Below are 12,673 nucleotides of genomic sequence, written 5' to 3'. Positions count from 1 at the left end.
TGATCAGCCATGTGGGTGCTAGGAATGGATCCTGGGTCCTCTAGAAAAGCAACCAGTGCTCTTAACCACTGACCTATCTCTCCAGCTCCAATTATACATAGTTAAAGACCTGCTTTAAGTCTTGTTAACCTAGAAGGACATGGTGACTCATTGAGTAGCTGTGAATAACAGTTAACATTAGCAGGGGGAAAAAAGAACATATTCATAATGTAATTTTATTTTTTTAGCTTCCAGAACCATTTATTTTATTCAGATTGTACAAGGAATTTATAGACCTTGCAAAAGAGATACAACATGTAAATGAAGAACAAGAGGCAAAAAAAGATAGCCCTGAAGACAAGAAACACCCACATGTGAGCATAGAAGTCAACCGCATCCTTCTGAAGAGCAAAGACCTGCTGAGACAGCTGCCAGCGTCACATTTCAACAGTCTCCATTACCTCATAGCACATCTGAGGCGGTAAGGGTTCTTTATAAATAGAGCCTCTTTTGGTGGGTGAGTCGGTTTTTGTTATATAAAATCAAGCACTTTTACCGTTTTTAGTGTATTTTTAGTTTTACCATTTTTTGTGTAACTGTGTTAAGTAAAGTACATTCATGTATTTCTTTTCAATGGATTTCATTTTTCATAAGGTTAGAGAAAAGAGAGCAATTGCATGTTTGGGCAGCCAACCTCATACTCAGATATGTCTTGTGAGCCTGGCTCTAGTTGGAGAAACAGGGTGTCTGCCATCTCTGGGCTCACAGACTGTGTGCATCCATAGTACAGCATTGTTTTGTTCAACAAGTTTTTATAGCATATGAAGGAAGAGGGGGTAAGTCAGCAAAAGCAGCTCAAGCCAGCCTCGAAGAACTCAGTAGTGACTTCGTAGTTCGAGAATGCTCAGAAGAGCATTCCAGGCAGGGGATAGCAAGCACAGATGGGTAGGATCAATTCACATTCAGGAAATAAGGTAATGTGGTTAGGCTACACTACAGCACACACAGAGTGGGACCTGATACAATCTTACATACTTGACAGCTGAGTTTACCATCTTGCTTCTGTACCCACTAAAGATTTTTGAGCCAGGAATCTAACATGCTCAGATTTGCCTCTTGCATCTTTCTGGCAAAGACAAGGACAGTAGGCTGGAGGGGAGGTATTTTCTAAAGTTCTTGTCTCCATGAGTAGTCATAGAAACAAAAGGTGATAAGAGCTGGAAGTGAGCCGGGCGTGGTGGCGCACGCCTTTAATCCCAGCACTCGGGAGGCAGAGGCAGGCGGATTTCTGAGTTCGAGGCCAGCCTGGTCTACAGAGTGAGTTCAGGACAGTCAGGGCTATACAGAGAAACCCTGTCTCTGTAGAGCTGGAAGTGAACGGGGTGGGAGAACAGCAGTGTAGAGGAGGCCAGGGGCTCACCTGGGCCTGAGCAGTAGCCTGGTTAGAGGAGACTGACAGTAGTATTCCCTTATAAAGTCCTGGAAATCTATACAGAAGTAATCTTTAAGGGTCTCTTCTTTGTTTCTGCTGGGAAAAATGTCAGTAATTCTACTTGATTTTTATCCTAATAGAAAAATATGACTAAATCAAACTTGGTATGTGGTCAAAAGGCCTCTCTCACAACTTGACCCTTGACTGTTTCATAGACTTTTGTATCCTGAGTGTGTTCAGGCAGCCAACATGGTGCCTCAGGTGCTTCCTGTGTGCCAGGCTCTAGCTGGAAAAATTGGATAGAAATATGAAGCTACTCTTCCCAGCCCATAGTAAACTACACTGAAGAACTTCAACAGCCAAGTCTCATAAAGCTTTATGTGTTTTGCCCTGCAGAGTGGTGGATCATGCAGAAGAGAACAAGATGAATTCTAAGAACTTGGGGGTGATATTTGGACCAACTCTCATTAGGCCAAGGCCTACAACGGCTCCTGTCACCATCTCGTCCCTTGCTGAATATTCCAATCAGGCACGATTAGTAGAGTTCCTTATTACTTACTCACAGAAGATCTTCGATGGGTCCCTCCAGCCTCAAGCTGTTGTTATATCTAACACGGGTGCTGTTGCACCTCAGATTGATCAAGGTTATCTTCCGAAACCTCTGTTATCACCAGATGAAAGAGACGCAGGTCACTCTATGAAACCACTCTTTTTCTCTTCAAAGGAAGTAAGTTGTTTGTTGTTAATTTCTATGTGTATATGTGTATGTGCATGCATGCACACAGATGACAAGACAGGCTTGTATTTGCTATGGCACTTGGGTAGAAGTCACCTTTTTCACCTCCACCATGTTGAGTCAGGGTCTGTCTTGTTTCTGCCACTGTGCAGTGTGGTCCAGGCTAGCTAGTTCAGAAACTTCTGAGAAATTCCAAGGTATATGCCTCACTGGATATACATAGGATTTCAGATGCCTGCTACTACATCTGTCTGTCTGTCTGTTTTATGTGGGCTCTGGGAATCATACTTGGGTTGTCAGTCTTTGTGAACAGCACCTTTAACTGTTGAGCAAAGTTTGCCTGGTACAGAGTTGGCTCAGAACTGTAAGATGTTTATGGCAGTAATTTAATGGGCTTGCAACTCCTTCTTTTGAAATGTACTTTGTGTATACAAGTGTGATAATTCTCTCCCGTTAACAGGATATCCGTAGTTCAGATTGTGAGAGCAAAACTTTTGAATTAACTACATCTTTTGAAGAATCAGAACGCAGACAAAATGCACTGGGGAAATGTGACGCTCCTCTCCTCGGTGAGTAGCCCTGTGAAGTAACACTTGATAAGTAAACGGTGGTTAAAGGCCAAGTGTGTGCACTGGGTTCAATCCCCAGTACTGCAACAGTCTGAGAGAGAAATAGTACCAAAAATTATTCACATAGGGCTTGAATCTAATTCTGTCTGGTTTGTAAATTTAACCTATCTTTTGATTTTCACTACCTCATAAAATTAGGTTACTAATTAGAAATAGTAAAAAACATAAATAATTTGAAGATACTTTTTAGTATGTATTATATCTCAGATAGTTCTGAAAACTTTTTTTGTTAGGACATTTAGACCAACCAACAACTCAGATCCATGTATTCTTATGTGACAGGTGAAGGCAGGTAGGGACAGTGCAGGGCCTATCAGGGTCAGATCAGGGTCAGGAACTGACTAGGACCCGCCCGGGCCGCTGGCTGCAGAGCCCACACTGTCTTGTGCTTGTGCTCTGCTAGCAATTTCTTGCAGCACTAAGGAAGGAAGGTGTGTCCTTTGGTTCTTCAGGCCAACTGCAGTGAGTCAGGCCCCTGAAGAGTACTCTGAGAATGTGGGAAGAACCCAGGGAAGTAGATTACAGGAACATTTTTTGGAGCCCAGGGGAGAAAGGTCATCTGGTAACTGGAGAGATGGCTCATTGTTCAAGAGTGCTTGCTGAATTGACCTGAATTTAGTTCTGAATGCCACTCACAGCTGCCTATGGCTTCAACTCAAGCTGCAAAGGGATTCAGTGCCTCCGGTCTCTGAGAGCACCTGTGCCCATATACACAGAGACACACTTAGTAAACAGGTTATCGGTGCAAGGTGAATGAGAGGTCAGATGAGATGACAAGTGACACTCATGGTCACCTGTATACACACACGCCATACCCAGGAATAGGGGAGAAGATAAGACCTCAGAGCAAATACTTCCAGCTGCTATTCAGAATCAGAACCAGAACCAGTATCAGGGTGCCAAGTCATTTGATGTTTCTCAACACCAAGCAGCTAGGGCTCAAGGGCAGGACCTTTCTTTGCAGGAATTGGAATTTCTTGAGTAGATAGAGCCAAAAGAAGAAGAGGGGGTTGTGGGGAGACAGTATGGGGAGCTGAGACTCGAGGTGAGTGTGGCATGGGACCAGACTGATGGAGAAAGAGGAAAGTAAGTCTGGGAGCACCCAGCACCTAGACATGGCAGTGTGTGTACTTAAAGCACAGTCCTTCAGCCTTAGTTTGACCTAGGAGATAGACGTTTATTAGCAGAGCAGCTGTGGTAAGCACCCCCTCACTGTGGGCTGAATGTGGCTAAAAACCAGATCCTAAGTTCTTGGTGTTCAGGGCAAGCTTGCATTTAGTTTGCTGGAGGTGGTGTAATTTTTCTGAGTTAACTCATTAATGTCTGCCTGTTGACTTTTTTTAATTATTATTCACTTCATATCCTGATCACTGCCCGTCCTGACTCCCCACCCATATTCCCTTCCCCCATCCTTTTCCCCTTCTCTGAAAGAGTGGAGACCCCACCCCGCTGAGTTTCCCCCTAGTTGGCACATCAAGAAGGACTAGGCACTTCTGTCACTGAGGCCAGACAAGAAGACAGCCAAGTTAGGAGAGCAGATTCCACAGATAGGTGTCAGCTTTTGGGATAGCCCCTGTACCCATTGTTCACGATCCACATGAAGACCAAGCTGCACATCTGCTACATATGAGCGGGGGTGGGGGGGGGTGTGACCTTTTTGACCTAGAAAACACTTGTTCATGGGGAACATATTTTTAAAAACATTACTAGACAAGCAGGTTTTGTATTTTGTTTTTAACTCGTTTGTAAAATATTTGTGGTTGAGGGTTTTTTTGCATAGATTTATGCAAAAATTAAATGAACTTTTAAATTCCAACTGTTTCTTTAAAGAACAGCTAGGTCTTCTGCATAGACAGTACTGTGTTGGGGACATTTATAGTATTCCTCCTGTTGTCCAGTGTCTGTCTGTCTTGTTCAGATTCTAGTGTTTATCATGTGCAACTTTCTTTTTCAGACAACAAAGTACATTTGCTTTTTGACCAAGAGCTTGAGTCAGCGTCCCAAAAGATGGAAGATGTCTGTAAAAGCCCCAAGCTGCTGCTGCTGAAATCCGATAGGGCAGCAAACAGTGTGCAGAGACATACTCCAAGGACCAAGATGAGACCTGTAAGCTTGCCTGTAGACCGGCTGCTTCTTCTTGCCAGTTCTCCTACTGAGAGAAGCAGCAGGAATGTAGGAAACGTAGACTCAGACAAGTTTGGCAAGAACCCTGCCTTTGAAGGACTCCATAGAAAGGACAACTCAAATACTACTCGCTCCAAAGTTAATGGCTTTGACCAGCAAAATGTACAGAAATCCTGGGACACACAATATGTACGGAACAATTTTACTGCCAAGACTACGATGATTGTTCCCAGTGCCTACCCTGAGAAGGGATTGACAGTAAACACTGGGAATAACAGGGACCATCCTGACGGTAAAACACATGCAGAGCCAGCCAGGGCTGCAGGAGATGTGTCAGAGCGCAGGTCCTCTGACTCCTGCCCCGCCACTGCTGTCAGAGCACCCAGAACACTGCAGCCCCAACACTGGACAACATTTTACAAACCACCTAATCCCACCTTCAGTGTCAGGGGGACTGAGGAGAAAACAGCATTACCCTCAATAGCTGTGCCTCCTGTCCTGGTGCATGCTCCCCAGATCCATGTGACAAAATCAGACCCAGACTCAGAGGCCACATTGGCCTGTCCTGTGCAGACAAGTGGTCAACCCAAAGAGAGCTCTGAGGAGCCTGCCCTGCCTGAGGGGACTCCAACTTGCCAGAGACCACGACTAAAACGAATGCAGCAGTTTGAAGATCTTGAAGATGAAATCCCACAGTTTGTGTAGGATTGTCAAAATTTAGATTTTTCTGTTTTATTTTGTTCTGTGGTGTCATTTTGTGAGAGGAATGTTTGGACAGGGCCCTTTTGTATAGGATTGCCAAAGCTGTTTGTCAGTGTGTTGTCTGTTGATCATGTGGGATGGGAGAGTGTTCTGACAAGGCTCCATTTAGCCTCACTGGAATGATCTTTGAAGCTGTAAAGGAAAATGGGTGGATTTGTGTTTTTTAGAGTTGATTTTTCCTGAAAAATGATCCATTTAAATGCATCACTGATAAATGATACAATTTTTAGCAGTAGGTGCAATTGGGGAAAATCAGCTTTAGTGTGGAGAGTGAGCCCAAGTGCATATTTATAAAGTATTTCTGAACACAAGTGGTGTTCATGTGCTGTGGTTCCTCACAGTTTCATAGGACATCTTTGACCATTTGTGCTTCTGTAATTGTAAGTCAGCTTCCATTTTTCAATTGGAAATTCACCTTTTAATATTTACATAATGGCCAAGGGGTTTACCAGTCTGTATTTAATTATAATTGCCAATTTTTACATATGGCAGTTAAATTGTACCCCCCAAAATGCACTTAAACCTGAACTGTGTAGTTCAGTTACCTCTTATTTGACTTTAGATGGATTTAGTACATTTGGTAGGGGTTGGGGGGGTTGTTTTGTTTTGTTTTATCCCTTAGTCTCGTGTGTATAAACTCTTGTTTCCAACAGTTCTGAACACATTTATACAGTGGTCCAGGAAAGATGCTGTTTTTCAGAAGTTTTTAAATTCGATACATTTCCTATTTTTACTACCTGGGTTTGTTTAAACTGTTCTTTTATAAGAAATGTTTTGACTTACAGATCATTTATATTCTTTTTCTACCTGACTTTCAACCATTGAAAATGTGTAGTTCTTTCAAATGGAGTGAAGATTTATTTAAGTTAATCCTAAGGGTACACGTCAGTAAACCTCGTGTTTAGAAATGTGAGAAGGCATAGATGAGCAGATCAGTTTTGTTTAAAGAGCAAACTAACAACCTAGTTTTCAGAACTTGTGCACTCCTGTTCCTCTCTGCATCATTGTTTGTCTGAATAGGATGTAAAAGGGAACAGCACACACAGTAGCCTTCCGTATGTGTGAATTATGTTATGCTTTTGTATGACCTTGTTATATTTGATAAATATATGTATATATCCACTTCTTAAATTATTTCAGGTTCTTATGACCTATCTGACTATATTGCCTCTTAAGTTGTGATCTCCAGTGTAATTAGCCATTAACGTAGGGGTCAGCTCTTAGGGTCATGCATCCCTTAACTATTGTATGGAGTGTTTTATGACAAGTTGTGTTGGAGTCTCTGTGCCATTAAGAACTAGGAAGAGATTACTCAGCTTTTTCATGATGAAGCTTATAAACACTCTGTTGCTGTGAGAACCTAAAATGAAATCAGCCAATATTTATTGAGCCCCTTCTGTATGATACAAACTTAACAAAGTTTCTACATATACTTTCATAGCAACCTGTAGTGGGCCACTGTTATTCCCCTGCTATTGACAGAGGAGAGACTTCTGTGACATACTTCCAAGTTCCACAGAATTAATATAAAATGCAGGGCTCTCTGATTTTGATGGTTGGTGTTTTGTAGCGACTGTGTGATAGTACTATCATCAAAGAGTACTTAATAACCAGTGCCCCTCTAAAGATTCTTTCTGTGAAGTAAGTTCACTGTGTAAATTATTTCTGCATGTGTGGTTCGGGAACAGTAAGTATATTCACATTGTTATTCGGGTGTGCATAACCCACCATCTCCACTACTTCCTCACCATCCCATTGTTAGACTTGTGGTTTTAACTCCAGCTTGAGTATGCAGAGACAGCCCAGCTCATGAATATATCGTGGCATAAAGTTCCCTCTCTTCCCCAATTTCCAAGTGACAGTTCCACTTGGAGACCTTTCTATCTTTATGGTTTCCTGGCTCTTTCCCTGCCTATGGATGCCCTCTTTTCCTGAGAGTTGTAAGGGAGCCTCTCAGGAGTTGCATTTCTAGAGTGCCCACATTGTCCACTGTGCCTGCTACCCAGTAACAGTGGCAGCCACCCAGGGAGACGTAGGGACTCTCCATTGACTTGAAACTGATGTGAGCAAGGGAAAAAGGGCAGAAGCTAGGAGACCATCAGAAAGCTTTATGGAAATTTCCGGCAAGCAGTTATGAAAAACTGTCATAATGGTGATGTCTAACCAATAGACCAAATTCAGATTTTATTGGTTGCCTCATTAGTGTTCCTGAGCATGCCAGCAACCCAACCCCAGACCAAGGGATTTGGTCTCCTTCAATATGGAAAGGTTTTTTTGCATTTGACCGCATGACCTTGACACTTAAGGGCCACAGATCAATTTATGTCATATCAGTTTTGGTTCATGTGATGCTTTCACAGGTAGAGTGGACCACAAGTGCCACTCACATAGTGGTCCTCTGACCCTCTACCCTATGCCATGACTTGTGAATGAATGCCTGCATTCAACAGGTACTCGTCATGTGCAGTGAAAAATGAAAACTTTAAATACCATAGGTGCTCTCTAAGTTTTATTTCTTATTGCACTCTTTAAAAAACAAACACACTTTGTAGTTATTTAATAGTTTTGAGACAGGCTTAACTGCCTTTTCACACAAGCAAATCCACAACAAATGACATGCTAAGTTTGTATAGCTAGCAAAAAGTAAACTCAGGTGTCTTTGGTATAAATTGTCTCATTTCTAAAACTTCATCTTTTAAAGCAAAGGCAGCTACCATACTTGAAGATGATTTTTCTTTCTGGTTGCTAGGACACTGAGATTAGGGTCTATCCCAACTCCGAGCCCTCTTTTTGTGTGTGCATATAAAAAAAATATTGCAAATTTTCATCTAAAATATCTACCTGTTTCTGAGTCACAGTGAGTTGGGGAGGCTATACTCAACCAGCAAACAGATGACAGACTTAATAAGCTATCCCTTCCATTCTCTCCCCACAGAATAGTTTGGGAATCGGGGCTAATAGGCTTTAAGAGATTTAAGCATAGAGGGAACAAGATGCCAAGGGGGTGTTTAGCTTTTGCTCACAAGAAAGGGGTCAGCAATCCAAGTGACAAAAAAAAAAAGGCCCTAAGTAAGCCACTGTCTTTGGGATAAGTGGTGTAAATTAGTTTATTTTTTAGGAACCCAACAGGAATTAGTGACCCATTGTGAATGTAAAACTAGGTGGGTTAGAGAAAAGAAGGCTTGTCCTGGAAGCTGGAATGCAGTAGCTCTCTTCAAGTGCTATAAATGATGCCTGGTGCAGCTGTACTTGCCTGTAATCCCAGCTAGTCACCAGCCTAAAGCAGGAGGGTCTCATCAGTGGAAATATTCAAGGCCAGATGCCAGCCATGTAGCAAGAACTCCACTTGGGAAAAAGAAGTGAAAGCAAAAGATTAAAATTGAATGGTTTTAAGGAAAATAATTCTAGGCAGAAATACAGAAAAGTAGGAAAGAATGAAGACTTTTCTAGGAAAACAAATGCAATAAACATTGGAATTTGATGTTGAATTCTAGCACGCTACGACTGTGGTGGTTTGAATAGGTGTGGCCCCATAGAGTCGTGTGATTGAATGCTTGGCCCATAGGGAGTAGCACAATGAGGATGTGTGGTCTTGGAGGAAGTGTGCCACTATGTGGGTGTGCTCTGAGGTCTCAAAAAGTGAAAAAAAAACTAGTTCACTTCACGCTGCCTGCCTGCTGATCAAGAAGGAGAAGTTTCAGCTCCTCCTCTAGCACTGTGTCTGCTTGCACACAGTCACGCTTTCCACCATGATGAGCTAAACCTCTGAAACTGTAAGCCAGCTCCAATGAAATGTTTTAGAGTTGCCATGGTCATGGTGTCTCTTCACAGCAAGAGAAACCCAAACTAAGAAATTGGTACCAGGGATGGATATGATTGTGATAGGGCCTGACCATGCTTGTGTTTATAGGAATGTGGACTTTGGGGCTTTGGATCAGTTCTAAATGGGGCTTAATGGGCCATCTTATTAGGAACAAGGAAGACAGTAGTGCTGAGGGAGATTTGAAGTATGGGGGCCTGGTTCCACAGATTTCAGAGGAGAATTTTAGCATGTGGCCTAGAGACTGTTCTTGTGATATTTTGGTGAAGAACATGGTTGCTTTTTGTCCCTGTCTGAAAGTCTGCCTGACGCTAAAGGGAAGAGTTTTGGGTTAATTCCATTGGCAGAGGGAAATCTCAAAAACAGCCTAGTATTACTTGTCCTGTGGTTATTAAAGTTCACTCTCGTGAAGATTTATAATGAAAAGAGGAAAGCTGAGCAAGTAAAATGTCCAGAGTGAGGAGAAAGGCACCAGGAAGTGGAATGTCATAAATGGTGCCAGACGCAATGGCCCTTGCAAGTGTTCCCAGCTAGCCATGAGCCTGACCTGGAGGATACTGTCAGTGGAAGAATTCAAGGCTGGCGGAGTACCTTAGCCAGAGCTTAGTCCTGTGTTCAAGGAGATAAAAGATTAAAGAGAAGCATGATATTAAATGGAATAACAGGAGTGGTAACCTCAGGGCAAGACCTCACCCTAACAGTAGCTTCCTCCTTGTGAAAAGGAATTGAAGAACAGTTCCTTTTTATGTATTATACATGCCTTTAATCCCAACCCTCAGAAGGTAGAGGCTGGCAGATCTCTAAATTCAAGGCCAGCCTGGTCTACAGATAAAGTTCTAGGACAGGCTAGATTAGGCAGTGAAGGAAACCATAAAAAACAGAAAGCTAGAAGAAGATGTACTTCAACGAGAGGGCCATGTTCCAGCCCAGGAGGCAGCAGAACTCTGTGCCATCGACCACATGGTTCTGGCTTTACAGTCAAGGTTAGAAGAAAGGGGTTGTGGAATCTCCCTCTGCAACTAAGGAAGCACGTAAGGCCAGCCATGTGTCAGGCTGTCCCTGCATGAAACCTACAGAAGCCATCTTGTGAAGCTGTCAGAGTGGAAGCCTGGATTGCCTTAGAGAACCCAAGATGTTGGAGATGCCAGAGTGGTGAAATACCTGCCCAAGAATGCTGCTGACAGAGTGGATCCAGCCCAAGAGAGAGAAGTGTGTTGCTGCCAAAGAAGCTGAAAGGAGTTGGAGATCTGTAGAGTAATTTGATGTGGGGATGCGGGAAGTCCAGCTAGTTTTCAGTCTTGCTTTGGTCCCGTATTTCCACTGTGCTCCCTTTGTGCCCTCTTGGAATGGTAATGGATATTATGTACCACTGTATGTTGCAAGTGTGTGATCTCTTTCCTTTTGATTTTACAGGAGATCTTAAGAGATTACATGAGTCTCAGACCTTGAACTTTGGACTTTTAAACATTGTTGAGGCTATTAGAGACTATGAGGACTTTTGAAGTTGGACTAAATGCATTTTACGTTATGAACTATAAGCCTATGGGGACCAAACCAATCGACTGCTTTTCCACATTCCTTCCAACAAATGCACAGTCAGGCCTATCGTCTACCTATCAATAGCACAGTTCCTGGTACCAACTTCTGTCTTGGTTTGGATTTCTATTGCTGTGAAGAAACACTGACCACAGCAACATTTAGTTGGGGCTGGCTTACAGTTTCAGAAGTTTAGTCCACTGTTGTCCTGGTGGGAAGCATGGCAGTGTGCAGGCAGATATAGTGCTGGAGAAGGGGCTGAGAGATCTACGTCTTAATCTGCAGGCAGTAGGGAGAGACATGACACATTCTCATAGCTTGAGCATATGGGACTTCAAAGCCCATGGTGAAACACTTCTTCCAGTAAGGCCACACCTACTCCAACAAAGCCACACCTCCTAATAGTCCCACTCGCTATGGGCCAAGCCTTCACACACATGAGTCTGTGGGGGCCATTTCTATTCAAACCACCCCATTAACCATGATGGCAAAGGCCAAAGATGGAGTTAAATATTAAAATGTTCTGTCATCATTAAGGAAGTATTGAGAGCAATGGTTTGTATTAAAAATCAAAGCCTGTGTTGTAATATTTCAAAAGTTGACATAGAAAATTAAGTTCTCCTTGCTGCCAAGTAATAGAAAATTGAGGACTTTAATTTAGGTGGGATTACTTGGGTAATCCGAAAGAAGGCAAGATCAAAGGAAAAAATAAAACAGAAATAGAGGGGTGGTAGAGAAAACCGCACCTGAATGACTGATTGAACCCAAGTTTTGTAGATACTCCAGTAACCTAAGCTTATTGGACTAGAGAGGGGTAAAAACCTTACATACTTCCTGTTAATAAGAGACCCTCTAGATAAAGGTGCCCAGGAAATGAAAGGACAGAGAGCTGTAGGTTAGAACTATTAAAACACATTCATGGAACTGTACCAATGTCATGTGAACCAAACTTTCAATCAAACACATCACAGTGCTGTCACTCAAAAACACTGATTCTCAACATATGGCAAGGACGACAGCCCAGAGGAAAGCTGGGTGACGCCATAGCTGTAGGGCTGAGCGCTGGACCATAGCTCTGAAGGTGGGAAACTAGTAACAGCAAAACCCCGCGAGGCACGGGTTCCTATTTCACCAAAGCTTGTATTGAACGCTGAGGAAACCCATGAGAGACCATGAAGAAGCCTCGGGACATGTCAGAGGATTTCAATAATAATATGTTCTCCAACCTCGGGGGAAAATGTGCTGAAAGTTAATAACAAAAGATAACCAGAATCTTCAGCATTGCCTGAACTGCTTAGAAATTAAACACAATACACCTCCAATCCATGGCTCAAAGAAGAAGTAAACTATTTTAAAACAAGTACTAAGAGGAGCCAGGCCAAAAGTTGGGGCTGCAGCTAAGTCAGAATGGTTGGAGAGAAATGTAATGCTGTACCTACATTTACATTAGGACGTGTAAAAGGTTAAAAAGTCAGTTCAAGTTCATCTCCAGAAGCAGAAAGACTAGGAAGGGTCTGGAGATGGAGACAGCTCCCCAGAAGAGTGCTTATGTGGACCCCAAGATGCCCAGCATAGCAGCAGAAGAAAGTAGAAAGGGAAATAAGAGTAGAAATTGGTGTAATAGAACACAGACTTTAAAACAATAAAGCTAAGTT

General features: G+C 42.7%; 1 protein-coding gene across 2 annotated transcripts in view; it reads left to right on the top strand.

The window, feature by feature from the left end:
• The window catches only part of Arhgap29 (Rho GTPase activating protein 29), a 69,797-nt gene extending 58,243 nt beyond the window's left edge, over positions 1-11,554 (top strand). For both annotated transcript variants that reach the window (XM_021157541.3, XM_021157543.3), the window contains exons 20-23: positions 228-460; positions 1,808-2,138; positions 2,608-2,716; positions 4,731-11,554. In XM_021157541.3, coding sequence (XP_021013200.1) covers positions 228-460; positions 1,808-2,138; positions 2,608-2,716; positions 4,731-5,605 — 1,548 coding nt within the window. In that variant the 3' untranslated portion in view covers positions 5,606-11,554. The remainder of the gene's footprint in view (positions 1-227; positions 461-1,807; positions 2,139-2,607; positions 2,717-4,730) is intronic.
• Positions 11,555-12,673: the final 1,119 nt, after the last annotated feature.

The sequence above is a fragment of the Mus caroli genome, unplaced genomic scaffold (genome assembly GCF_978045245.1).
Source record: "Mus caroli unplaced genomic scaffold, Mus_caroli_1 scaffold_3, whole genome shotgun sequence".
In the NCBI taxonomy this organism is placed as follows: domain Eukaryota; kingdom Metazoa; phylum Chordata; class Mammalia; order Rodentia; family Muridae; genus Mus; species Mus caroli.
The sequence above is the reverse complement of the archived record's forward strand: the minus strand, read 5'-3'. Positions and strand labels throughout refer to the sequence as shown.